At 45.5% G+C, this 28000-nt stretch overlaps 1 protein-coding gene across 1 annotated transcript; it reads right to left on the bottom strand.

Moving 5' to 3' along the window:
• Window positions 1-493: 493 nt before the first annotated feature.
• Window positions 494-28000, bottom strand: LIX1L (limb and CNS expressed 1 like). The gene is made up of 6 exons (XM_079761357.1): window positions 27621-28000; window positions 15913-16076; window positions 12382-12522; window positions 4786-4881; window positions 2976-3053; window positions 494-2645 (listed from the first exon to the last, which is right to left on the bottom strand). The coding sequence occupies exons 1-6, from the start codon at window positions 27910-27912 to the stop codon at window positions 2403-2405; spliced, it is 1014 nt and encodes a 337-aa protein (XP_079617483.1). The 5' UTR covers window positions 27913-28000; the 3' UTR covers window positions 494-2402.

The raw sequence follows: 28000 nt of genomic DNA, 5'->3' as shown, positions 1-28000 counted from the left end.
TCTAGAAAGGAACATGACAGTAGCATGCAGGATGTCGAGAGTGAAGGCAGAGCCTGGCTGGGTAGCTCAGTTGGTTAGAGTGTCGTCTTGATCTGGGGCCTCAGAGAGGAGCATGTATGGAAAATGGGTTTTAAAGAACTTGTGTCATATTCAGGAGGTGATGCCCAACATATGGAAACATAGATATAAGAGCTCAAAACAGGTTGCGGTAGAAGAAACAGATTTGAGAATTGTGTGTATGATAGAGTTTAGACCACCATAGTGGATGAGGTTGCAAGTGGAACTGGGTAGAACTTAAGGAGAAAAACTAAGAACAAAATCCAGGCTTCTCAAATTTCTGGAGAAGGGGAGGCAGGATGCTTCCCCCCAGCAGTACCATCTTATCTCTACCACCCCAAAAATAGTATTAAAAGTTATGTTTTCGTATATATGTAAAAGAAAGGGTCATTTTATAATTCCTCTGATACAAAAGTCTTGGAGAGTCAATCTGGCACACTAGACAAAAAACTATTTTAATTGTATAAAATTATACATATAAAATACATAGAAAGTACTAAAAAGATAAGTAAAATCTTTAACACCAAAAGTGTACAGATCAGGGAACAATTTTTCTCAAGTTCTTCGGGATCATCCTGGCTGGTATTTGAGGAAAACAGTAAATCCAGCAGGTGCAAAGATAAGTTCCTCCCACAACTCACACCCCTTAACACTTCCCAGAGAAAGGAGCGTAGAAATGAAGGTTTATGGTTTCTGGATTATAAATATCAGTAAACACTGAATAGACACACCTGTTGCTGAACGCAGGAGTGTCTGCATCAACCCTACATGTATTTCATGGAACACAGAGAAGGGGCTTGGAGAATTCAAGGAAGTCCCTTTCAAGCACTGGAACATTTGTTGCTAGATACCTTACCTTTGATCCCATAAATGATTTCAAAAGAGAGAAAGCTCACTTTCATCTTGTCCCCATTTGATCCAAAAGAGAATATTTGTGGCCTATTTCCTAACCTATTTCTGAAAGCAAAGTGTATAATCATTAAATGGAAAGTCAAATTGTAGAAACATTAAACTTCCCAAGCTCACTTTAGAAAGTGCACCGAGCTATAATATTGGATTAAGGAGACTACAGAAACAAGGGGGGAATATATCGGAGAGAGATCTACAAAACATTCTCCCAAAGGTGAGTGTTTTACCTGTACTCCAGGTCATTCCTCTCCTGTTCCACCCAGGAGAATGGTGGGGAAGAGAACAGTATTAAAAATACAAATAGCTGATCATTGATTCTCTTCCCCTTCCTGCAGTCTCCCAACATTCCATTTAGGAAGTGCCATAATGCTAAAGTGTCATCTAATTTACCTGATCAGTTCATGCTCTAATAATCAACGTGGAGAAAGAGGGAAGAAAACAAAACCAATGTGAATCTAAGGCATGAACATCTAAGGTAGCAGACAGCAGCAATTGGTGGCAGTGAGAGGAACTTGGCCCTCATCAAATAGGACAGATAATCCTTCCAAAGAGCAACATGATGGCAGGAAAGTGAGGAGGGAAATATGTTTTGCCTTCTACCAATCTCTGCAGGCAGGAAGGTCTAAATACAGGGCTTAACTACGCTAGGGGAGCCGGGGAGCAGGAGTGAAAGGGAATATTGAAAGATAAGCAACTTCAACCCTGATTCCTTCTGTAATGTAGACTATATCCAGAAATCCAGACTATGGTATGGTCTCTATGGCCCAGAAGCAATTTAGGTGACAAACCCTTATGAATTGTGTTTATAATTCCTCTCTCGTTCCTTGGCACTTTCTCAGGAATGACTTTAAAAACGAGAAGCCAGATCTTCAGTTCCTACCTCGTACCAATTGGAATCAGAGGGGGCGTAAGGTAGTGGTGAAGAGGCGTAGTGTAGGTTAGGGGATATCATTACTGGAGGAACAACTTGGTACCGAGTAGGCCCAGCTCAAGATAAACCAAAGCTGCAGGCTTCATATTCATAACCTATTTGAGTCTAAGAGAAAGCAGGAATGGGGTGGGGGGACAGAGTCCTTATTCAAGCTCCCTGTTATTTTAAAAGAAGGAGACCTGAACAGTTCACCTGGTGCTACTTGAAATGACGACACAGAATTTCTGGGAGTGTCCAAGCCAGCAAAGCTCCAAAGGCAGCCTGCTCTTCTTGTAAAGTGGAGTGGAGATGTTTCAAATGAAGAACATCAAAAAAACTAGAAGAAAAGGGATCTCTTAGCAAAAAGGAATCCAGGTGTAGGATGTATACATACATATGTATGTATATATATCTGTATATGTATATTTTTAAAGTATAAAATTGGGCAAGTATGTACAGGAATCATATGAAATCTTCAGAAGGACATTCAAAAGGGCCCGGGGAGGACGGGGACTGTGCGGGACGCCTAGCAGTTGGAAGGGTGCATGTTGCCCAGCTGCCCGGCCGCCAGCATGAGGATGTCTTTCTTCTCCTTGTGGAAGCGCAGTTCCTTGCCTGCCAGCCGGGCTTCGTCCAGCTCCCGCTCCGTGGAGGCCAGCTCTCTAGACAGCGCCCCTGGCACACCCTGCTCCCGGCTCACCCAGTCCAGTGCCATTTGGTGACGAATGTCATCGTCCAGGGCCCGGTGTGAATAGTGAGCCAACACTTCCTAGAGAGAGGAAGGAAGTGGGAAGGTCACGGACAAGGTGAAGGTTCATCCCACACTGACCCAGCTGGGACTAGGAACGCAGCCTTGGAGCCCTAAGTGGAGTCAGCACTTAGCCCGCTAAGAAGATGGTCAAGAGAAATGTCCTTGTGGGGGGAGCAAAAGAATCACAGCTGAGATTTAAACAGGCAAGATAATAGGGGCGAAGAGGGCACTTGAAGTGGGGCTCTCAATACCCACAGCCTGGTGTCCAAAGGCCTGATTACTTCTAACACAACAGCCATCTCAAAATAGTCCCTCTGCCTGGCTCCCCTCCCCCATAGGATCTCTTACCTGCCGAGAGCACTGTCTTTCCCTCATGGCCTTAAGGCTGCCATTCCAGTGCAGCAGCTGAAAAACTGTCATTAGCTCCTGGGGGAAGAAAACATGAAGTGATTTAATATTGGGAGGTTGCATCAGAATTACATGGGTAACCTTTCACGACATGTATTTGCGGAAGCATCTCCTACACCATCTCTCATCTGCCCTCAGGGGAAGGAAGGTATTTCTATTCTGAAAAATATTTTAGCCCTGGCCACTGTGGCTCAGTTGGTTGGGCATTGTCCTATGCACCAAAAGGTTGCTGGTTCAATTCCAGGTCAGGACACTTTACTCAAGTTGCAGGTTTGATCCCTGGTCAGGGTATCTATGAGAGGCAAACGGTCAATATTTCTCTCTCACATAGATATTTTTCTCTCTTTCTCCCTCTCTCTTTTTCTCTCTCTGTAGATCAATAAAGCTCTAGCTGGTTTGGCTCAGTGGATAGAGTGTCGCCCTTGGACTCAAAGGTCCCAGGTTGGATTCCAGTCAAGGCCACATACCTCGGTTGCCGGGTTGATTCTAGGTCATGGTTGAGTCAAGTGTGGGAGGCAACCAATCAATGTGTCTCTCTCACATCTCTCTGTCTCTTCCCCTCCCTTCCACTTTCTCTAACAAATAAAATAAAAATAAATAAAAACAGTGCTTCAAAAAACATTTTTAGAGCACTTTATCATTTATTTGTAGGTTAGAACTCATATTGAAACTGTTGGTTTGAATGATCTAATTATATATTGATTTCTGATCAGTAAATGTTTTGAGTGTTAAAGGAAAAGTACTATATACAGACTGCTTCAACAAAGCACCTTAATTTTAATTGTCAGTTTATGACAGGATCTTTCAAAATATTGCATGAAGGAAAGAAAATGTTTATCATCTACTATGTGTTCCTTTTTAAAATTTTTATTATTATTATTTTTTTTTTCTTTTATTGATTTTTTTACAGAGAGGAAGAGAGAGGGACAGAGAGCCAGAAACATCGATGAGAGAGAAACATTGATTAGCTGCCTCTTGCACACCACCTACTGGGGATGTGCCCGCAACCAAGGCACATGCCCCTGACCGGAATCAAACCTGGGACCCTCGAGTCCGCAGGCCGACGCTCTATCCACTGAGCCAAACCGGTTTCGGCAAAATTTTTATTATTATTGAGTATTACAGATGTCCCCATTTTCCCCCCATTGCCCTCCTCCACCCAGTTCCTGCCCTGCCCCAGGCCTTCTGCACCCTATTGTCTATGTCCATAGGTAATGCATATCTACACTATTAAAAGAGTAAGATGCAAATTGACTTTACCTTCGTGACACCCACCAGCCAATCAGGAGTGAATATGCAAATTAACCCAACAAAATTGTGGGTTAATTTGCATATGCAGGCACCGAGCAGCCGGGGGTGGGGTGGGACGCTTGTGTCGTCACCATGGCGACGACGCAGGTGTTCCACACTGCCCCAGCCACTTCGGGCCTCTGGGCAGTGTGGGAAAGCCGAAAGGCGGCTCTGGCCAGAGTGAAGGCGGTGCTGGCAGCCAGGGGAAGGAAGGCCCATTCTTGCACAAATCTTCATGCATCAGGCCTCTAGTATGCAAATAAGTTCTTTAGTTATTCTTTTCTTGCCACCCCCCTCCCTCCCTTTGAGATTTGTCAGTCTGTTCCATGTTTCCATGCCTCTCCCTTCCTTCCCAGTTGAGTATCAATGTATTAGTGATTAGTAGGAGGTACACACACACACACACACACACACACACACACACACGCTATTAGAGCCAGGGAAGTAGATTGAAGAGTACCTGGAATTCCAACATTGACTTGCCCTTGTTGGATTCCAACATGAATCGGAAGGCACCAATCCCAGTATTTGGGTTGTCAGCTTCCTCCCTGTTGCCCTGTAACAGAGGAATAGATGAAGATTTTCAATTAGAATTATCCCCTCACACAGTACTGTCTGATAGAAACATAATTAGTATAAAATACATCAATTTTTTAAAAAATATATTTTATTGACTTTTTACAGAGAGGAAAGGAGAGGGACAGAGAGCTAGAAACTTCGATGAGAGAGAAACATCGACCAGCTGCCTCTTGCACACACCCTACCGGGGATGTGCCCGCAACCAATGTACATGACCGGGATCGAACCTGGGACCTTTCAGTCCGCAGACCGACACTCTATCCACTGAGCCAAACCGGTTTCGGCATACATCAATTTTAATAGCATATTTTATTTAACCTAATATATGCAAAATATTATTTCAACTGTAATTAGTATAAAATTATTAATGAAATATTTTTCTTTTTCTTGTGTTAAGTTTTCAAAATCTGGTGTCTCATGCTTACAGTACACCTCAATTCATAGGAGCCACATTTCAAGTGTTGATTAACTATATGTGGCTAGTGGCTATTCTGCTGGTCATCACCTTAGAGGACTCCAACGTTGTCACACGTTTTAACTCAGGTGACAGGAAAGGTCAATCTGATCATCCCTATCTTACAAGGGAGAACACTGAGACACAGAGAAGAGCCCCGATTTAGCCAAAATAACAGAGAGTTCAGCATGTGGGATTGGACTAGACTAGAGAGCAATTGGGCAAATGCATTTTATTTTTAAATATACTTTTTAAAAACTGATTTCAGAGAGGAAGGGAGAGATAGAGATAGAAATATCAATGATGAGAGAGAATCATTGATCTGCTGCCTCCTGCACACCCCCTATGGGTGGCAGAGCCCACAAGTGGGGCATGTGCCCTTACTGGGAATTGAACTGTGACCTCCTGGTTCATAGGTCAATGCTTAACCACTGAGCCACGCTGGCCAGGCTGGGTAAATGCATTTTAAAGGGAGAGAGTAGGAGCCATAAGCATGGCAAATTCTGGGTAGCAGTTTGGCCTCCTGAACATTTACCTCATGTGTCTTTTACTGGTGAATGAGGCTGCAGGGCTAGAACAAATACATCGTCCTACCTGTAAGCATAGTGTGTGCAAAAAATAATATATATATATATATATATATATATATATATATATATATATATATATGTTAAGAACATGGACTGAAACTCCTAATAGTCTTGTGGCCTTGGTGAAGTCATTTAACCTTCTGTTTCTCAGTTTTCCCATCTGTAAAATGGGAATAATCATAGCTCTACCTTATAGGATAGTTTTGAGAATTAAGTTAAAACATTTTTAATTTAAAAAGTAATAAATCTGGTTTAAAACTCTAATCATATACAACATGGGTGCATAATTGTACTGGACCTGGTGTTCAGTTACAGAATCTAAATCCATACTGGTATCTGCTCTGGTTTGGTGCTATTTGGTGATAATTTAATATTATTTAGTGAGCCCTGGCCAGACAGCTCAGTTGGTTAGAGTGTCATCCTGATATGCCAAGGTTGCGGGTCACATATAAGAATCAACCAATGAATGCATAAATAAGTAGAACAATAAATTGATTTTTCTCTCTCCCCTCCTCTTTCCTCCGTCCTCTCTCTCTCTCTCTCTCAAAAAAAAAAAATCAATGCAAAAATATTATTGAGGATAATTCCAGGTCCTGGGGCTGGCTGGAACTTCTAAAATAAAGGTATTGGTGGTGACTAATGAGAGTATTGGTTTATTGGTGATCTTTTTGTCAATCTGATCTAGGAAAATAAGGCCAGGAGACTACTGGGAACACAGGGACCGAACTTTCTCCTCCTGCTTCCTGTGAAGTTGCTTGCTCTTTCTAGCCAGTGCCACACCATACACCCCACCTTTCAACATAAGAGCTTTTATTCTGCTCTCTTGGGGGAAGGGAACAGGGTAGAGGTCAGGGGCCAATCAAGTTATACCCAAATTCAGTTTATTGTGGGGCACTTTACTATGGGGTTTTACTGTATTTATATCACACCTAAAATAATGCAGACACTTAGTAAGAACACCATAAGGGCTAGCAAACTATTATTATTTGTTTTCATTGTGTTAGAATCAATAAGTCATAACTACTCAAGATCATCCCATATTGTTTTGTGGCTCATGAGAAACGATCATGCCACATGTAAGCTAATCTTTGTGGTGAAGAAAAGATCACAACATTTGGATTTAGAAGTGAAAAGCTAGAAGGAGGAAGGAAACAGGTAACCTTCACTGTTAGGATTTAGGGCTCTGAAGCAAGCAACCATTTTCATTTTTGCCTATAATTGTTCAATATGGTACCTTACTCAGTACTTTCGACATTTTCCATGATGTGGCACCTAGACAGTAATGACATCTGTACAGCTAGCTGGGGCATACAGAGGAGACTGTCGGCACAGCGTCCTGCCAGCAGAGGCTGTGGGGCGGAGGAACCCATCTGCCCCAGGCCCTGCTGAGAGATCAATAGCGTGGCACGCCTGTAACCTACCTGGAGCACACCAGAGTGAAATGGCACACCAGTTGGGAAGTTCTACCTCAAATGACACTTACACACTTCACATGGCTAGAAATGAACTCCATGTATTCAATAAATATTAAATCACAGAATACTTGGTAAGGGGTAGGAAAGGTCTCTTTCTGTCTCTGAATGTAATTGTGTCTGAATGTCTGGAATTTCGTGGCCATCTTGAACCCTGAGGGGAGACTGCCCAAGGACAAAGCCAACCTCTAGACAGCTGAGTGGAGATGGAAAGAGTTTGGGCCAGATGATGACTTTTTTTTTTAAATAAATCTTTATTGTTCAGATTATTACAATTGTTTCTCCTTTTTCCCCCCCATATCTCCCCATCACCCGGTTCCCTCCCCCACGTTGTCCTTATCCATAGGTGTATGATTTTTGTCCAATCTCTTCCCATAACCCCCACACAGACACCCCTTTCCCCCCTGAGAATTATCAATCCACTCCCATTCTATGCCTCTGATTCTATTATGTTCACCAGTTTATTCTGTTCCTTAGATTTTGAATTCACTTGATTTTTAGAATCACTTGTTGATAGATATGTATTTGTTGTTCATAATTTTTATCTTTACTTTTTTCTTCTTTTTCCTCTTTTTAAAGAATACCTTTCAGCATTTCATATAATACTGGTTTGGTGGTGATGAACTCCTCTAGCTTTTTCTTATCTGTGAAGCTCTTTATCTACCCTTCAATTCTGAATGATAACTTTGCTGGGTAGAGTAGTCTTGGTTGTAGGTTCTTGCTATTCATCACTTTGAATATTTCTTGCCATTCCCGTCTGGCCTGCATAGTTTCTGTTGAGAAATCAGCTGACAGTCGTATGGGTGCTCCCTTGTAGGTAACTAACTGTTTTTCTCTTGCCGCTTGTAAGATTCTCTCTTTGTCTTTTGCCCTTGGCATTTTAATTATGATGTGTCTTGGTGTGGTCCTCTTTGGATTCCTCTTGTTTGGGGTTCTGTCCGCTTCCTGAACCTGTAAGTCTATTTCTTTCACCAGGTGGGGGAAGTTTTCTGTCATTATTTCTTCAAATAGGTTTTCAGTATCTTGCTCTCTCTCTTCTGGCACCCCAAAAATTCGGATATTGGTACGCTTAAAGCCATCCCGGAGGCTCCTTATGCTATCCTTACACTTTTGGATTCTTCTTTCTTTCCGCCTCTCTGGTTGGGTGTTTTCTTCTTCCTCATATTCCAGATCTTTGGTTTGACTCTTCGGGTGCGGTGGTCTACTCTGTATATTCTTTATTTCAGACAGTGTATGCATAATTTCTGACTGGTCCTTTTCCATTTTTTTGGTATTCTCATTTAGGTCCTTGAAGGTCTCTTCAAGTTTATCAGCGGTTTTTAGAAGATTCTTGAGTAACCTTATAAATATGGTTCTGAACACTGTGTCGTCCATTAGTTTGCTTTCATCTATCTCTCCTACTTGTGACATACTTCGATGTCTCCACATTTTGCTGCCTCCCTGTGTTGATGGAGTGGCTTTGTGTGGTCGGTGACCTATAGGGGCCGGTAGCTCAGCTTCCCCAATCACCCTAGGTGGTCGCTCTTGGTATTCCCCTTTGTGGGCTGAGTGGAAAGTCTTGGTGTAGTTAAAAGCCCTGATTGCTGTTGGTACACTGGGAGGAATTGACCTCCGGTCCAATTGGTTGTGAGGGCCTGCTGTGTCTATAGCGGAAGAATTGTTGTGCTGGAGACACAGTAGGGCTTTGGTGCTGAGTCTGCCTCTTGAATGTGTCCCTTATGAGAGTGGTTGAAATCTGGTGTCGTCCACACCGACAGAAAAGTCACTCTCACTCTCCGACCGATGGCCGAGAGTCCCGTAGGCGTCTGGGTCCCCCGCGTGTCCCCAGAAACTGGAGTTCAGAGTGGTTGGGATTGTTGGTATCACTGGCGGGAGTTGATCTCCAAGCCAGTTGGCTGTGAGGATCAGCAGTGTCTCCGCTGGGAGAGCTTCTGTGCTCAGCTTGGATGGGGCGGAGTCTCAGGGTGGCACATACAAGCTTTGTTTTCCCGTCTGCTCCGCCCTAAGAGGGGCGGTTTCTCTGTGCCCGAATTAATGGCTGCGCGCCTCTGAGAGAAGGCAGCTTTCGAGACTCTCCTGCTGCCTAACAGACCAGTTTCTCCCCAGCTGGGGCTGGGTTTCAGTGCAGAACGGAGGTTTTGTCTTACTCCCGAACCAGAAATCCAGTCACTGGGAGGGCTGTGCTCAGCTTGGATGGGGCGGAGTCTCAGAATGGCGCAGACAAACTTGGTTTCCGTCTGCGCCGCCCTAAGAGGGCTGGTTCCTTCGTGCCCTAATCAGTGGCTGCGCGCCTCTGAGAGAAGGCAGCTTTCGAGCCTCGCCTGCTGCCAAACAGCCCAGTTTCTCCCCGACCGCAGCTGGATTTCAGTGCAGACCGGAGGTTTTGTTTTTCTCCCAAACGAGAAAGCTAGCCACGCAGCTTCTGCTGCCCTCCCTCTCCGCGCTGCGAGCAAGCCTGCCGCGTATTCAGCCACCCGCCCTTTCCGCGCTCACGGATCTCCGCACCTCCACAGCTCCTGAGGCTCAGCGTCCCCCTCTCTTTTTTTCTCTAGTTGTAGGTTTTCCACTCTGCCAGCTTTCCAGTGGTTCTGGACGGTGTACGCTCTGTTTTCCAGTTGTTGTTTCAAAATTGTTGTGGTAGGCAACAGTTAGGTGTTTACCTTATGCCGCCATCTTGGTTGCTCCTCTGATGACATTCTTGATCCACAGAATCAGCCAGACCTGAAATCTGCTCTACCTCTGAACTTCCTGTCTGTCATGTTAGATAATAAATTTCCTTCCGTTACTTATTTCCTTAAGTCAATTTGAAGTGATATTTTCTATTAATTGCATCCAAAGGTATCTAAAGAGATGACGTGTGCTAAGTGCTTGAATATACACTGAGTGGCCAGATTATTATGATCTCTGAATGCATAATAATCTGGCCACTCAGTGTATATCCTATATAATAAAAGGCTAATATGCATAGTCCTAACTGGTTTGGCTCAGTGGATAGAGCATCGGCCTGAGTACTGAAAGGTCCCAGGTTCAATTCTGGTCAAGGGCATGTACCTTGGTTGTGGGCACATCCCCAGTAGGGGGTGTACAGGAGGCAGCTGATTGATGTTTCTAACTCTCTATCCCTCTCCCTTCCTCTCTGCAAAAAAATCAATAATAAAAAAAAAGGCTAATATGCAAATTGTCCCCTCAACCAGGAGTTCGACCAGCAGGCAGGCCAGCCAACTGCCCATGTCCCCGCACCCCTTCCTGGCCAGGCTGGCCGGACCCCACCCATGCACGAATTCATGCACCAGGCCTCTAATCCTGTAATATATATATATATATATATACACACACACACAAACACACACACACACACACACACACACACATACACTGAGTGGCCGGTTATTATGCGTTCAGAGATCTGGCAACTCAGTGTATTCTCTTTTATCCAATAATCCCATGTGATAGGCATAATTGTTATCCTACTTTACAGATGAGGAAACTGAGACTTAGATTAAATAATTTGCTCAAAGTCACATAGCTAGTAGAATCATAATTTCAAAACAAGAATCAGAGCGCCTGGTCACAACCCCTCTTTCTATAATCCAAATTAACGTTTTGTTTTATTAGGTAATGAGTGAAAAATATACTTTCTTAATTTTAATTGGCTTTGATTAATATAAAAATGTTTTTCTTCCCTGCAGATACTGCTGACTGGGGTAAAGAGTAATGGGAGAACAGATGGAGCCTAGGTAACAAAGAGAAGCCAACTTCTGGTTTAAAGTGCTCAACACTGCCCTAGCTGGTTTGGCTCAGTGTATAGAGCATCGGCCTGTGGACTGAAGGGTCCTGGGTTTGATTCTGGTCAAGGGCACATGCCTGGGTTGTGGGTTCGATCCCCAGTAGGGGGTGTGTAGGAGGCAGCCGATCAATGATTTCCTCTCATCATTGATGTTTCTATCTCTCTCTTCCTCTGTGAAATTAATGAAAATATATTTTTAAAAATTTAACAAATGAAGTGCTCAACACTACTCCACAAAACAGATAACTGAAGCAGTTTAGTATATGTAATTATACTTTAAATGCAAAGAGGATAAAAACAGAAAATTGATCTGACTTTATCAGCCTGTCAATGAACTTGTGGGAGGGAGGGAGAAGGTAGTGTTAACTTCTAAGATGCACCGTAAGCTAGAAAAGTCTGTAAGTTGGCTTGGGTTCCAGTCTTTGCTCTACTACTTACTAGCACTATCACTTTAGGCAAAACTTCACTCCTGTGTTTTTAGTTTCTTCATCTGTAAAACAGGGGCAATAATAGTACTTACACATCACAGGATTGTTGTTAAGATCAAATGAGATGTAATACATATAAATCCCTAGAACAATCCCTGACACAAAGTAAATAATTAGGATTAGCTATGGTTAGTTGTCATCATCATCATCATCATCATCATTTGAAAGAACAAATGTTCTTTTTAAAGAGAATAAAATAACTTATCCTCCCCATTCCTAGAAAGGAAAAAAGCCAAGATACTGTATTATAAAGTATTCTTTATATTTTTTATTAATAGAATAAAATAATGGAGGCAGGAGACAAGTGACAATAAAAACAGTCATATAAAAGAAAGAACAGTGAAGGAAGAAGGAGCTCCGGTCTAAAACCAAAACTGGGAAAAACAAAATTCTACCTCAACTTTAGTTTTGTGATACCTCTAAAATTGCAAAACTCTTGAATTAAAGGTTTCTAGATACCAAATATTAAAGAAGTGAAATAGCAACAAAGACATAAACACACGTATAGAATTAGAGACTGAGACACGTGGAGCATGTAATACGAAAGAGTGACAGAGGAAAAACAGAACAGAGATGTAGACAGGAAATAAAACAAGAATCCATGTCCTGTTTCCAATAGGCAAGACTTCCCAACCAGCCCGTTCTCCCATCTCCCATCTCCTTCCTTCCAACTCCAAGTAACTTACATTGAAGGATGCCAGGGCCTCAGAGACACTCTTCTCAATGAACTCATCAGTGATTCTTCGGGAAGGGTGCTCGTTAAACACAGAGTTCATCAGTGCGATCTTCGCAGCGCTCCGCCGGGCCTCAGCTTTAGTGGGGCAGAACTAGGCAGGGGCGAGAGAGAGCATGTGTGTACATGTGCGTCTGAGAGAGAGGAGGCGCAATGGGAGGGAAACGCTTGGGGTAGAAGACACTTGGACACTCTGGACAAATCATTGGTTCAACACGCCCTCCAACGTTTTTATTGTAAGTGGTGGGGGCATTTGGAAACGTAATTTTGACTCGGCATCCTGAAGTTATTAAAGAACTGGAGATGGCTAAAGCTCATACCAAATTGAAAGCAGAGTGAGGAAGGCTGCTGAAGTCAGCATATAATCACTGGATATGAAAAATAGCCCTGCTTAAACTGTCAACAGAATTAATTACTCAAAAGCCAGATTCTGGCCAGCCGGTTAGAAATCTGTGCCTTGTTCTCTTGTTCTGTGGACAGGCGAGACTTTTCATCCCTCTGGATAACCCAAGGTTAGGACAGACTGTGTGTAGGCTGCTTCTGCAGGGGGGCGCTAGTCTCATCCGGGACTCTTGGCCTTCCCCTTTAGCTTGAGCAGTTCCCCCAATAACGTAATGAACCCAGGAGCTATCCCTGAGCAGAGCCCAAGGTTTGAAGAAGGAATCTGTAGTCTTCTTTATCCCCCGGGACACAGGAGAAGAGGGGTGTCTAGGGAAAGGAAGGCTGACCTAATGAAAGCAAGAAGAATTAAAAATTCATATTTTCACATTGTATCCAACATAGGTGTCCTGGGACAGTCTGATTTCATCATTCAACTTCAGACCCCTAGGCACCAGAGTAATCCTTTATAATTCATCTTCACTGGCTGCTTCAAAGGCCTCCGTACCCTTTGTCATCTTTAAAAATATATATATTTTCATTGATTTGAGAGAGGAAGGGAGAGGGAGAGGGAGATAGAAACATCAATGATGAATGAGAATCATTGATTGGGCATGTGCCCTGACCGGGAATCAAACCTGTGACCTCGGCTCCTGGGTCCATGCTCAACCGCTGAGCCACACCCAGCTGGGCTCCTTTGTCATTTATGACTAAGATTAGAGGAAAGGAGGTAAGTGATGTTACAATTTTTAAAAGTAGCCCAGGATATGTTTGCTCCTTAACCATACTTCATTATCAATAATTCCCAATTTCCTTTAGCTGACAGGTCTCTCTGAGACGGCATATGGTGCTTGGTATATTAACCCTAAATCTTGCTTCTTCAATTTCTCTGTTTCTACTTTTCTATTTATTAGCCTGCTGTCCACTCTACTGTCTAATGCTGTTTCTGAGAGGTCATCGATGAAAAAAAAACAATGGAAGAAATTTCAGCTGCCAAAGTGAATATAAAACAGACCATCCAAAGGGGGCCGCAATAGATAATCCCACTCTTTCAGGAAATAAGAGAAATCGAATTACTACAATGGTTCAGCTTTGGGCATCACCATAAAATAACCAAGTCCTTATTCAGCAATATGATGAAGTGTGAGAAGGGAAGGAAAGAAGAGGAAGCATAAACATTAGTCATTCTGGGCACATACTTATTTCTCTCAAATGGCTTGAGGCTCTAAGGGGAAAATGTAGCTATCTGATTTTAAATGAAGCTTCCTGAGGGCCTTTTCTATTTGGGGCAGGAACTGAGCTTCAATGGCACTCATTCATGCAACAGATTTATTAAGTGCCTACTTAAGTGCTGAGTTTCATGGTAGGGATTCAAACCTGAACAAGGGCCCTGGCCAGTATGGCTCAGTTGGTTGGAGCACCATCCCATACACCAAAAGGTGGCGGGTTGGCCCTAGCTGGTTTGGCTCAGTGGATAGAACATCAGCCCATGGACAGAAGGGTCCTGGGTTCGATTCCGGTCAAGAGCACGTACCTCGGTTGCAGACTTGATCTGGCCTGTGCAGGAGGCAACCAATCAATGCCTCTCTCTCACATCCGTGTTTCTCTCTTTCTCTCCCCCTCCCTTCCACTCTCTCAAAATCAATGGAAAAATATTCTTTGTGTCTTTCTCTCCTTCCCTTTTTCCCTTGCTCTCTCTCTCTCTCTCTCTCTCTTAAAAAAAAAAAAAAATCAATAGCCAAAACCGGTTTGGCTCAGTGGATAGAGCGTCGGTCTGCGGACTGAAAGGTCCCAGGTTCGATTCCAGTCAAGGGCATGTACATTGGTTGTGGGCACATCCCCGGTAGCGGGTGTGCAGGAGGCAGCTAGTCGATGTTTCTCTCTCATCGATGTTTCTAGCTCTCTATCCCTCTTCCTTCCTCTCTGTAGAAAATCAATAAAATATATATTTTTAAAATTCAATAAATAAATTAATTTTAAAAAACTGAACAAGGAAGAAAACAGATGCTATCTCTGCCTCCATGGAGTGTCACCCCCCAGGAGAGATAAACAATTACGATATGTCAGGAGAAGTTCAAGGTGTATGGAAGCACACAGCAGGGCTTATAACTTTGTCTAAGGGCTACACAAACCACATGGAAAACAGAACAAAGTGTCTATTCTCTTTTCTAAATTCCTATTCAGACTCTAAGTTAACATTTCAGAGGGCTGCCTTCCTGTCTGTAATGTAAAGAATCCATCTTTGATGATAATATTTACGCTACTCAAATTTCTCATTACCTTGTAATAGCAACCACTCTTCATCATCCTATATTACAGGTCTTTCATATAATTGTAGAATGCTAGTACTAGAAAGACTTTAGAAATACTCGAACCTCTCTCCTTCATATGACAGATGGGGAAACTGAGGCCCCTGCTGGCAGTCAAGGGAATGAGAATGTGAATCTCCTAACTCTTAGCTGAGTAATGTTTCCACCGTTTGTAGTCCCTCCCTTTTGATCTCTTAGAGAACCCAAACATTGCTCTCCTTAGTAAATGCCTATGGAAACATACTCGGGGCAAGGAGTATTACTCTACGTTCTCAAAAAGAGATGGCAGGACGTTGAAAAGCCAGATCAGAACATGGGTTTGATGCTGATAGTCTGATATACTGAATAAGGGCATTATTAATCACTGTTCAAATTCAAAGTGGGTTTGCCTTTTTGCAGGCTAAAAAGAAAAGCACGTGACTGAGGCTCTTTTGTGGTCAAATGAGCCTGAGATGCTTAGCAGAATGATTTGCCCAGAACTGGTTCAGGTCTTCAAATATGTGATTTCAAACAGAGATTTAATGTCCAAAGTGATAGAGAAAGAAAGCCATTACTAGCACCTAAGCAATTATCTTTTTTCTTTTATTAAATTTATTAGGGTCAATAAATGTTTAAATGTGTTTAAATGGTGATATGTAGGGAGCTAAGGAGAGTAGACTAATACATTTATGAGGGTAAATAGGGTCATATAGGTTTCAATGCACATTTCTATGATACGTGATCTGTATATGGCATTGTATGCCCACCACCCAAAGTCAAAGCAATTACGTTTGCTACTGCTGCTTTACAACTCTTACCTGGAAACTCCCAAAGCAACTTCCCCCAGGCAGGGTGACATAGCAGACATAGGGAGGGCTGTTGGAGGGAACCATCTCATAAACCACGAGAGCCCCGTTCTTCAAGTCAGCCCCACGGGACTGCTTCATCTGCCAGAATTCCTGAAGCGCCTCCACCACGTTCACTACAAAAGGGAAGTAGTTAGTGCAGCAAAGAGAACAATGCCAAGTGGTGCTCTGCTTGAATAGAGGATCTGTAACCTGTGCCTACGTTAAGAGTCTACCCTCCTAAGTCTCTTTAAAAGCATTTAAAAACTAACAAACTTAGACTGTGATTAAGTCCATTTGCATGCCTGCCCTCCTCCCCCACCTTTCTAGTTCACATTTTGATTAGTTCAAAGGGAAGGTAACTTAAACATTAAAGGCAGCATTTCCAAGGTTAGCAGACCATTATCACTGCCTGATGAAGTGCAAGTAGATTATTCCACAATTGGCCAGCTGCCCTAGAATAATAATAGTCACCACAATAGTAAGTGTTAACATGTACTGAACACTTACTGTATGTCACCCGTTTCACCACCTTATGAGGCAGATACTTTAAAAAATATATTTTTAAAATTGATTTCAGAGAGGAAGGGAGAGGGAGAGAGAGACAGAAACATCAATGATGAGAGAGAATCATTGATCTGTTGCCTCCTGCACACACCCCACTGGAGATCGAGCCTGCAACCTGAGCATGTGCCCTGACCGGGATTGAACTGTGACCTCCTGGTTCATAGGTTGATGCTCAACCTGGAGGATTTCACAGATTAGGGAAATGAGGCATAGAGAAGTTAAATAACTTGTCCAAGGATGTAATAGCTAGAAAGCAGCAGAGCAAGAATTCAAACCCAGGAAGTCTTGGTTGTAGTCAATGTTGTTAACCATTATATAATATTGCCATTCAAAGAAATATGGTCATATTAGCCATTCTCAAGCATATGCTTCTGGCAAGCAAACTCATGGCCAGATTCCTTTTACCTCCTGGAATACTATGTGTATATTATCTATATACTAGTGGTCCAGTGCACGAAATTCGTACACGGAGAGGGGGGGTTCCCTCAGCCCAGCCTGCACCCTCTCCAATTGGGGGCCCTTTGGGAGATGTCTGACTGTGGGATTGGGCCTAAACTGTCAGTCGGACATCCCTCTCACAATCTGGGACCGCTGGCTCCTAACCGCTCACCTTCCTGCCTGCCTGATTGTCCCTAACTACTCTCCCCTGCTGGCCTGATCTCGCCCCCAACAGCCCTTCCCTGCCGGCCTGGTTGTTTCCAACTGTCCTCCCCTGCTGGCCTGATCTCGCCCCCAACTGCCCTCCCCTGCAGGCCTGATCTCATCCCTAACTGCCCTCCGCTGCCTGCCAATTTGGTTCTGGTTGGTCAGTTTCTATGCCAGTCAGCGTCAAAAGCTCCGACTCCTAGGCAGCCATTGGCTCCTCACAGTTCACCCAGATTTAGTTCTGATTGGTTGGTTTCTATGCCAGTCAGCATCTCCGGGCCTACCTCCGGGCCTGATCAGAGAGGCGGGGCTGATCAGCAGCCCCTGCAGAGGCCTGGAGAGAAACAGAGACGCAGCTGCTGGCGAGGCCCAGAGAGAGAGAGAGAGGCAACAGCTGATCAACAGCTGCCACGGAGGCTGTGGATCAGACCTTGCCTCTCTCTTCCGGCCTCTCTCCGGGCCTGATCTGCAGCCCCCTCGGCAGTCAGTGCTGGGTCGCGGCGCCCACACTGGCGGCGGCAGGACTGACTTCTGGTGTTCAGTTGAGCCTTCGGTCAGTAGTTACGGACCCTGGATTTTTATATATTAGGATATAAAAGCCTAAGCAACTGGCTGACTGGCCGGTAGCTCTGATACGCACTGATCACCAGGGGGCAGACGCTCAATGCAGGAGTGGAAACCACAGGCTTGGAAACATGGAACAGACTGATGAATCTCAGAGGGAAGGGGGAGGGGGAAGGAAGAGATTTAACCAAAGCTCTTATATGCATACTAGAGGCCTGGTGCATGGATTCATGCCCTGGTGAGGTCCCTTGGCCTGGCCTGCGGGGATTGGGCTGAAACCGGCTCTCTGACATTCCCCGAGGGGTCCTGGATTGTGAGAGGGTGCAGGGCAGGCTGAGGGACCCCACCGGTGCACGAATCCGTACACTGGGCCTCTAGTGTATATATAATTTATATTATATATATGTAGATGTAATCTATATATATAAAAGCCAAGCAACTGGAGCTATGACGTGCACTGCGGTGGCCAACTGGCCTAATCAGGGCCCCAATCACCCCCCCAACCTCCTGCGACCCCTCCCCCCAGCCTGCCCCACCCCGATTGGCCCACCCCCCAATCGGGAGGGTTCTGGCCAGCCAACCATTCGTGGCCCCTCTCCACCCCCCCTGACATCCCAGCCCCGATCGGCCCCCATTGGGGTGGGCTGGCCAGACCCCACCCATGCACAAATTCGTGCACCAGGCCTCTAGTCTATATATATAAAAGCCTAAGTGACTGGATGACCGGACGACCAGATGACCAGATGACTGGCCAGTAGCTATGACATGCACTGACCACCAGGGGGAAGATGCTCAGCAGGAGTTGCCCCCTGGTGGTCAGTGTGTTCCCACAGCAGGAGCGCCGCTTAGCTGACAGATGGGCACCAGATGCTGGGCTGAGGGCTGGCGAGCTGCAACGGCCTCTCATGGACACTCCCCCTGAGCACCCAGGTGGTGCAGCGGGGCCAACCTCTCCCCAGCCACTTGCCACTTTGCGCACGACTTTGTGCTATGAGGGATCAAAGGGGACAGCGGGCTGGAGCCCGACGAGCTGGCGGACAAGGCCGGGCTTCAGTGGCGCGGAGGTCCACTGATCCCCGCAGGCCAGGCTGAGGGACCCCACTGGTGCACGAATCAGTGCACTGGGCCTCTAGTATATTATCTATGTATACATAGGAGAGAGAAAGAAAGAAAGAGAGAAATGAATTTCTCTTCTGAGGCTTTCTTTAGACATAGATACTTTTTGGAGAAACTGTATATTGGGAGATATTCCTCCACAGGTCTGCTGCAATCTCCTTGAAATCTTGCTGGGTATGGCAAGATTTCAAGGCTGTGTCTGCTCTGTACTTGGGCCATTTCTCAGGATTGTGTTTGCAGCAAGAAACCTTGACAGATGAGATAATATCTTTCTATGAGACAAAGAACAAACCTTCAATGTCGGACTTGGGAGGCAAAGGGAATTGGTGCAAACAAACATGATGCTCATGCTACTTGCTGTGCTATGAGTAATAAAGCCCTTTGTTTTTGAACCAGAATTTCTTGACTTCTGCCAGCATGCATGAAACAGTAACCGGCTAACTATTAGCTATAAATAGGGTAAAATCAAACTCCAGACCCAACACTATATTCCAGAACAGTGGCCCTCAGCCCCCTAATACTTGGGCCCAATTAGTCCACAAAAATGTATTGAGTACCTACTCTGTGCTAGACTCTGTGCTGGATGCTGGGCTATAAGAGTGAGCATAAACCATAGACTGCTCCTTTTCCTTATGGAGCTTACAGCCTAAAGACGGAGAGAGATATTCAAATAGCCAGTGTGATATGTGCTATAAAGAAGGGGTAGATGGCGAGAAATGTTATAGGAACATCTGACCTACTTAAGAAGTCACCCTGAGGAGGAGATATTTAAGCTCAGATATGCATGTGAATCCACTAGGCAAAAAGGTGAGAGACTAGTGCTCTGAACCAAAGGAATGGCATGTACAAAGGGTCTGTAGCAGCCGGGAATATGGTGAATAAAGGGACTAATGTGTCTAGAAAAGAGAGAGCGAGGGGAAGTAGAATACAAGATGAGGTTGCAAAAGGATGCAGGGACCAGACCAGGTTGGACCTTCAGGCCATGATGGAGTGCTGGCTCTATCCTAAGAGCAATGGGAAGCCACTGAGGGTTTTATATGGAAGGAGGGATGAGATCAGTTTGCCTTTGGAAAGGATCACTTTGACTCTAGGGTTCAAACATTTTAAATGGCTTTAACTAAAGCCTCATAATCATAAACCATCACAAATATTCTCCAATATCTTGCAACATGACCACTTTCTACTCTCAGTTACAAGGACTCATTCATCCTTTTTTAAATATTGAACTTATTGTGGTAACATTGTTAAATAAAATTATATAAGTTTCAGTGGTACAATTCTATGGTACATCATCTGTCATTCATCCTATATAATAAAAGCATAATATGCTAATTAGACTGGACATCCTTCTGGAGGACATTCCCGATGAAGCCGGGGCTGTGAGGGAAGCCCGGGTCCTGGGTGCCAGAGGGAAGCTGGTGCCGGCAGCCAGGGGAAGGAAGGCCTGCTCTTGCACAATTTTTGTGCATCAGGCCTCTAGTTCTTTTATACTAGAGGCCTGGTGTACGGATTCATGCACCAGTGGGGTCCCTCGGCCTGGCCTGCAAGGATCAGGCTGAAACTGGCTCTCCGACATCCCCCAAAGGGTCCCGGATTGCGAGAGAGCACAGGCCAGGCCGAGGGACCCCACCGGTGCAAGATCGGGCCAGGGAGGGACTGCAGGAGGGCTCCAGGGCGTGTCCAGCCCGTCTTGCCCAGTCCCGATCGGCCGGACCCCAGCAGCAAGCTAACCTACTGGTCGGAGTGTCTGCCCCCTGGTGGTCAGTGCACATCCTAGCGACTGGTCCAAGGGTCAGACACTTAGCATATTAGGCTTTTGTTATATAGGATTGTGTTAGTTTAAGTCTGTCTTTAAGAAGACAGTAAGATGGGTAGATATGCAGGACGTTTATTGGGGAGGAAGTGGGAGAAGGGAGAGCATTTAGACCAGGCTGAAGGTCTGACACCTGTGGAAGGAGAGAGGGAAGGAAGGAGGTTTGGAGACGAGAGATTGCGGCAGAGTTCTCAGAAAGGTTTGGCTAGGCCAGTGGGAAGTCTTCCTGCCAAAGGAGTCCCACGTCTCACTAGGCCGCGCCTGAGTTAGTAGCCCTGCTGCGCTCAGTCCCGGGCTGGGAATTGCCTACAGGATATGTAGACTCGGTGCAAATGTGGGGATGGACCTAGAGGGGACAGCAGGGTAAGGCTGTCAGTCAATTATGCTTCCTGCAGCAGGGGACATGGACAGCACATTTTCTTTCTTTTTAAAAATTCTTATTGACGAGAGAGAGAGAGAGAGAGAGAGAGAGAGAGATTGATTTGTTCATGCATTCATTGGTTGATTCTTATATGTGCCCTGACCGGGGATTGAACCCACAACCTTGGTGTAGCAGGATGATGCTATAACCAACTGAGCTACCGGCCAGGGTGTAAAGAGCACATTTTCATGGCTGCCACACACACATTAAGCAAACATGTGAGTGTGTGGTAGGTGCATCGCTCTATTTTAGGCGTTAGGGATGCAAATATAAACAACATACATTCCCTGCCAGCAAGGCGTTAAAAAGCTAGTGGCCAACGGCAACTGTTATCTCACCTGCTCTACAGCTGAAGCAAGCACTCCGCGTAGCAGCCAGAGTCTGAAAGGCAGCATAAGCTCTTTTCTAATACCCTATATTTAACCGACTTTTTAGAATGCGCATTCTTCCATGAAAAGACAGCATGAAAAGGAAACTCTTTCCCACCCTTCGTTTTGGCAGGGCCTCTTCAAAGGTCACTGCTGCCCAGAAAGCTTAGCCATCTTTGTTCTTTCCATTGAGATCTTTTCAGGCCCGGCTCCCTCTTTGAGACAGTTTAACACAAAGCGCGGGATGACAGCTCTCCTTACAAGCAAACCGCAGGGCGAGTGAGGAGATAAAGGAAGGAGAAGAGAGACGAGAACGGGGAAGGTCCTGTCAGAAAGCATGTGTCCATTTGATATCCAGCTAAACCCCTCTTGGGACAGAGCACAGGACTATTTTTTAATGATTTCTCAAAGCCAGAGGAAATAGGGAGCCTGGTTTCAGAAACGGGAATATGAAATGGGAAATTGGGCAAGTGCTCAGGAAAAAAAGCAATGAACTGTGATCTGCATTTGAAAATGCTCATAGACTCGCTTATTCTTAGAGCTGAAAGGGACTTCAGGGATGATCTAGTCCAGCTCAGGCTAAGGCCGGGGAAGTGACGGGCTGCGCCTCACACAGCTGTGGCAGAGCTGGGGGTGTGAAGGTAGACATCCCGATGCCATTTCAATTTGGGAATCTTAACCCAGCGGCTAAGGCCCAGTCCATGGTTAAGCTTTATGGGGGCTCAAAATCCCCCTAAAACTATAGGAGAATTATGTGTGTGCACATGTCAGTATTTATGTGTGTGTGTGGGGCGGGGGGGTGTTGCTCATAGTTTTATAAGATTTTCAGTGAGTAACCATGGATATAAATAATGGGTTACATAAGAATGGTTAAAGAACGGTGAGATGGGGGGAGGGGGTAGCAAGGACTGAGACCTGCACAGCTGACAGCCGCACTTGCGTTTTGGAAGCCACTGATGGATGCTGGGCTGAAAGGGAGAAGAAAGACCAAGATACAGGAATATTTAATTACTTGTACCATGATGTTAAATAGCAACAAAAAAAGAGAGAAATTTTGGTTTTGCTTTAGGAGATAAAATGTTATGTGAATGTCTAAGTGGAATGAGAAGTTTAGATTGCACATCCACCAGAGTAAAAACATTAAAACAACATAGGAAATGACCGTAAATATTTTATGTCATAAAATAAACACAGTTCTGTGGTGGGAGCATGGATAAATAGATAATGAAATTGAAAGGTGAGTGAGAAGGTACTCTCTGATCCAGGAGGGCGGGAGTAGGCTGGCCTGACTGAACTCACATTGTTCTGAAGACAGGGAAGCTGGTGAGCACTATTTTACCTGACATTTTCTGTTTCCCTTTGTAGGGTTACTCCTGAATGGGCCACAGTGCACAGACTCTCTGGAAGGAAGGGACTGCAAAGTGACAGTGACTTTGGGAGAGGGCTGTGGTAGGCTGAATGATGCCCCTCCCACGAGGTCCACGTCCTAATCCTTGCAGCCAGTGCAGGTGACCTCATGAGACAAAGACTTCGTAGGTGTGATTAAGTTAATGATCTTAAGATGGGGAGATTATTTGGGTGGGCTCTAAATACAACAACAAATGCCCTTAGGGAAGGATATTTGATGAAACACAGAAGAGGAAAAGGCAGTGAGAGCTTGGAGGCAGGGATGGGAGTGATGCAGCCACAAGCCAAGGAATGCTGGCAGCCACCAGCAGCTAGCAGAGACAGACAAACAGATGGTCCACGAGAGCCTCTCTGGAGGGAGCACAGACCTGCTGACACCTTGATCTGGGCCCACTGGTACTGATTTTGGACTTCTGGTCTTCAGAACTGTCAGGGAATAAATTTCTGTTGTTTTAAACGACCAATTTTGGGATAATTTATTAGAGCAAGCACAGAAAACTGATACAGGGTCTAATCCAACACTCCAAAAATTGGATATATTCAACCAATCAATTTAACTCCATGGTCACTTACAGGCTAAGAAGCTGTCTGAACTCTGAGGAAAAGAAACAACTAAATGGAAAATACCACACAAGATTCACTTGTTCAACCTAGTAGAAAGCTGGGCAGAATTTCAATCATGGAACCATACGGTGATGTAAAGGGAGAACAATAATTTTTTAAAAATAGGTGTGAAGAGAGCAATGCAGAAGTTGCCTAGCAAGGGAAGTCATTCAGTCAATCATGCCAATTTAGAGATTTCCAGCTGTCAAACATTAGAAGGAAACTCTATGTATTCAATGCGGGGAAAAGGCGGTGGGGGGGGGGGCAAAGGAAATGGTAATGCTAACATACCTATCATATGCACAGTTTTCAAAGCATTTCCAAATGCATAACAATAGCAATCACTCATTAGTACTATGTATTGCACACCTTACATTCACCAGGAATCAAACTTGAAACCTTATCATATCAGGACGATGCTCTAACCCAGTGGTAGGCAAACTCATTAGTCAACAGAGCCAAATATCAACAGTACAACGATTGAAATTTCATTTGAGAGCCAAATTTTTTAAACTTAAACTTCTAATGCCGCTTCGTCAAAAATAGATTCGCCCAGGCCGTAGTATTTTGTGGAAGAGCCTCACTCAAGGGGCCAAAGAGCCGCATGTGGCTCGTGAGCCGCAGTTTGCCGACCACGGCTCTAACTTACTGAGCTACCCGGCCAGGGCCATTATCTCATTTAATCAAGACAGGTATTGTAATATTCATTTTATAAAAAGTGAACAAGCTAAAAAACAGGCCATAGGGGCCAAACCCGGATTTAGAACCAAGGTTTGTTTGCCTCCAAAGCCAATTCTCTATTGTACTATCTGCTTTATTTCACCATTAATCCTCACACATGCTCTGTAAAGTGGACTTTGAGTTCCGTGAAGATAGGAACTGAGTATCTGTCTTGTTCCTCACTGCATCTAGTTAGTGATCAATAAATATTTGTTAGATGAATGAATGGAACAGATGAGGCCTAGAGAGATTAAATAATTTATCCAAGATCACACAGCCACTATTTCAGAGGGCCAGGCTCTCTGATTCTAAGTCCTATGCAGTACAAATTAAGATCCTACAGCAGCCCTTGCCAGTTTGGCTCCATGGATAGATCATTGGCCTATGGACTGGAGGGTCCCGGGTTCGATTCTGCTCCAGGGCACATGCCCGGGTTGTGGGCTCCATCCTCAGTAAGGGGCGTGCAGGAGGCAGCCAATCAATGATTCTCTCTCATCACTGATGTTTCTATCTCTCTCCCTCACCCTTCTTCTCTGAAATTAATAAAAAATATATATTAAAAAAGAAAAGATCCTACAGCATATGGAGCTATGTGTGTATCTTGGGCAGGGATTTGGTGGTGAGGGGGATATAGACAAACAGGTGAAATAACAAAGAGTTCGGTTTGTTTGTCTTGTATAAGTGCTGAGATCCTACCCGATTGAAGATAAAGCTGAAGACCATGACTGGGAAAGGTGAATTGGGAGCAGCCAGAAGATGAAGGATGTGAATTGAAGATGATTCAGTCAGGGAACGGTCTGGGCAAAGACCAAGGTAAATTCTATTCAGGGGAATGGAGCCAGCCCCCAAATACCATGCCATCAGTCACAAGGGTATGGGGGTACATGCCAAGGGCAGCTTTGCCTATTAATCGAAGCAGAGTAAGTGATTCCATGTGGTGAAGGACTTCTGAGCCAAATCGGCTGAGATTCTGCTTGCCTGAAGCTGAACTATCTGCCAAACTCCCCCAAAGTACTGGCTGGACACCCAGACTGGAAATGAGAAACTCAAAAATAATGAGGAGTGTGGTGGGAGGCAGGGAGGCTGGAAGACAGAATTGCCGCAGAATCTGCAGCCTGCCTGATTGCTCTTTGTCAGTCCTATCCCCTTGTTCCCTCAGCCTTCCTAAGGAAATGAAAGGTTTTTACAGGACACACAGTTTAGCCAAATCAGAGGCTCTCCAGGTAGCACAGACAAGAAAAAGGATACACTCCTCTGCAATGTTAGTAATCATCTGTAAGTTCCCGAGAGGACGATTGAGATTGGGAGTGAGGGGGCCTGTCTCCTGTGCTCGGGGCAGACCCTCCCTTGGTCTCATCTCAGAGACCTGAAGCAGCAGGACAGTCGCTGGTGGCAGTTGCCTCGCGTAGGCCGGCCACATGGAAGAGTTAAGCTAGAAAAGCAACTGCATGCCCTCCTGGTGAATTTCAGAATTATGTGCATCTGTATTCCCAGCACCTAGCGGAGTGCCTGCTCCATGGTGGAAACGGAAAACGTTGGAGAACAAAGGGAAACTGTGGGTAAATATAGCATTAGGCACATATAACCAAGTGGATTTAAGAATCTGTTTTCCGCCCTAGCTGGTTTGGCTCAATGGATAGAGCGTCAGCCTGCGGACTGAAAGGTCCCAGGTTCGATTCCAGCCAAGGGCACATGCCTGGGTTGTGGGCTCGATCCCCAGTAGGGGGCGTGCAAGAGGCAGCCAATCAATGATTCTCTCTCATCATTGATGTTTCTATCTCTCCCTCTTCCTTCCTCTCTAAAATCAATAATATATATATATATATATATATATATATATATATATATATATAAAAGAATCTGTTTTCCTAGGAATCTTTAGGTATACCCTGTCAGGATTTCGTTTTCTTAAAAATATTCTTTTATTGATTTCCAAGAGGAAGGGGGAGGGAGAGAGATAGAAACATCAGTGATGAGAGAGACTGCTACCCGCGCATGTGCTGACGGGAACTGAACCAGGACCTCCTGGTTCACAGGTTGGTGCTCAACCACTGAGCCAAGCTGGTCGGGCTACACGGTCAGGATTTAAGAGCGGGAGAAAATGAGATGTGTCCTTCCCAAGGAAGTATGAACCAATACGTTTTGAGATCATACACATCACTTTGAAGGACCGTTATGTGTTAGGAGCAGTATCTCATTTAATCCACACAATTAGCCCTGGAGGAAGGGGAAGCTCAATGAGGTGAAGTCACTTCCCCAAAGACACAGTGGCAAGTGGCAGAGATTTAATCTGGGATTAATCCAGATTTGTCTGACTCCAAACCCTGTATGTGCTCTTTTCATTACGCTTTCTTAGGGAGAAAAAAACAACCTCATTCCTGTCCATAGAGAAAGCCCTGCTCTCTTTCTCTGCGTTATTATTACACTAGAAAGTTACAGATTTAGTCACTCCGTGTCCGACAGGACTGACCAGACAGCGAGAAGCGATGTCTCAGAAATTCCAGACCTAAATCCGGTATCCCACACCCTCACTCTGTATTCCTTGCTACATTAGAAATCTGGAGCTCACACTCAGGAAGTTCTGCACTGGCTAACCACCACAACAAAGAAAACCTTCACATTCCCCTTCTCAGGAGCCCTAGAAGTTAGGCATCTTTAAGATGAAGATTTCTAATGGAAATCGGATTTCTGCCTGGCCCATTTCCACAGAATTTAACATGCAAAGAGCCAAGGCCTAGGATTTATCCTGAGTTCTTGGGCAAAAGCCAGGAAAACAGAGCCAGGCAGATAGGCCGGAGATGAGAGGCTTCAGACTAAAAAAAGACACGAAAGCGAGGTACCAAGTCCCAGAAAGCTGGTGCGAGCTCGATGGGATGGCCCCAGATTTAAAAGCACAGCTGTTATGGGCCACTCGTGAAGGCACTGCGGAATCCCCCAGCAAATCCGAAGTTGCACTGGACATTTCAGAGTGACAATAAGAGAAGAATGAAGAAGTCAAGGAGATGGGGTAAATTCACAGGGAGCCCAGGAATGGCTGGGGTCACAGAAGAAAGACGGGGAGCCTATGGGTGAGAAACGTCTTGGGTCTGAGATAAAGGCTGGGATCCCACACAATGGGGACCGGTCCTCGAAGGCAGAGAGCTGGGAAGGCATTCAGCTACAGAAGGAATTCCCTTTGGGAAGGAGAAAAGGTGGGGAAGAAAAGAGGGTTTTATCTGTACAAGGGGGTCCCTGAGAATATAGTAGCAACTCAGTGAAGGGGAGGGGTGTGTGTGAGTGTGTGAGTGTGTGAGTGTGTGCGTGTGTGAGTGTGTGTGTGTGAGCGTGTAGCGCAGAAGGAAACTCCCCAAAAGGAAATGCATGTGAGGCTCTGCGCCAGGAAAGCGGTCCAGAGGACTGTGGGAGCGGGGCTCCCGTGCAGAGCGTGTCCCGCAGGAGGCCAGACCCGCACACTCACCTCGGCCATAGCCCTGCGTGTGCTTGGCAAAGCTCCTCACCACGGCCTCCACTGCCTCCCGCAGCACCGCCGGGCTGCCCGCGGCGCCGGGGGGCAGTGGCAGCCCGGGGGCCCCGGACAGGAGCAGGGGCGGCGGGGGCGGTGCGGGGGGCGGGGGGGCCGGCGGGGAGCCCACTGCGGGTGTGGCGGGGGCAGCCGCAGCCCCGGTCACTCCGGGGCGCAGCGCTCGCAGGGTGCCCCTCCCGCTGGTGCCCACGCCCGGCTGCAGACGCTGCGCTCGCATCGTCTCCATCCCTGCCGCCCCGGGAGCCGCGGCCCGAGCCTGCCAGCCTGGCGAGCTAACGGTCCCAACACCCCGGCCAGCGAGCGCCCGGGACTGA

Source organism: Cnephaeus nilssonii (assembly GCF_951640355.1).
Source record: "Cnephaeus nilssonii genome assembly, chromosome: 21".
In the NCBI taxonomy this organism is placed as follows: Eukaryota; Metazoa; Chordata; class Mammalia; order Chiroptera; family Vespertilionidae; genus Cnephaeus; species Cnephaeus nilssonii.
Note: the sequence above shows the minus strand (reverse complement) of the source record. Positions and strands in the feature narration are given on the sequence as shown.

Coding starts and splice junctions, on each gene's coding strand:
- LIX1L (XM_079761357.1), bottom strand. CDS start 27,912: ATGGAGACGATGCGAGCGCAGCGTCTGCAGCCGGGCGTGGGCACCAGC. Junction 12,523..15,912: donor GTTGCTTTGGGAGTTTCCAG/GTAAGAGTTGTA, acceptor GCCCCTGCCTAG/TTCTGCCCCACTAAAGCTGA. Junction 4,882..12,381: donor AGGCCCTGGCATCCTTCAAT/GTAAGTTACTTG, acceptor CCTCTGTTACAG/GGCAACAGGGAGGAAGCTGA.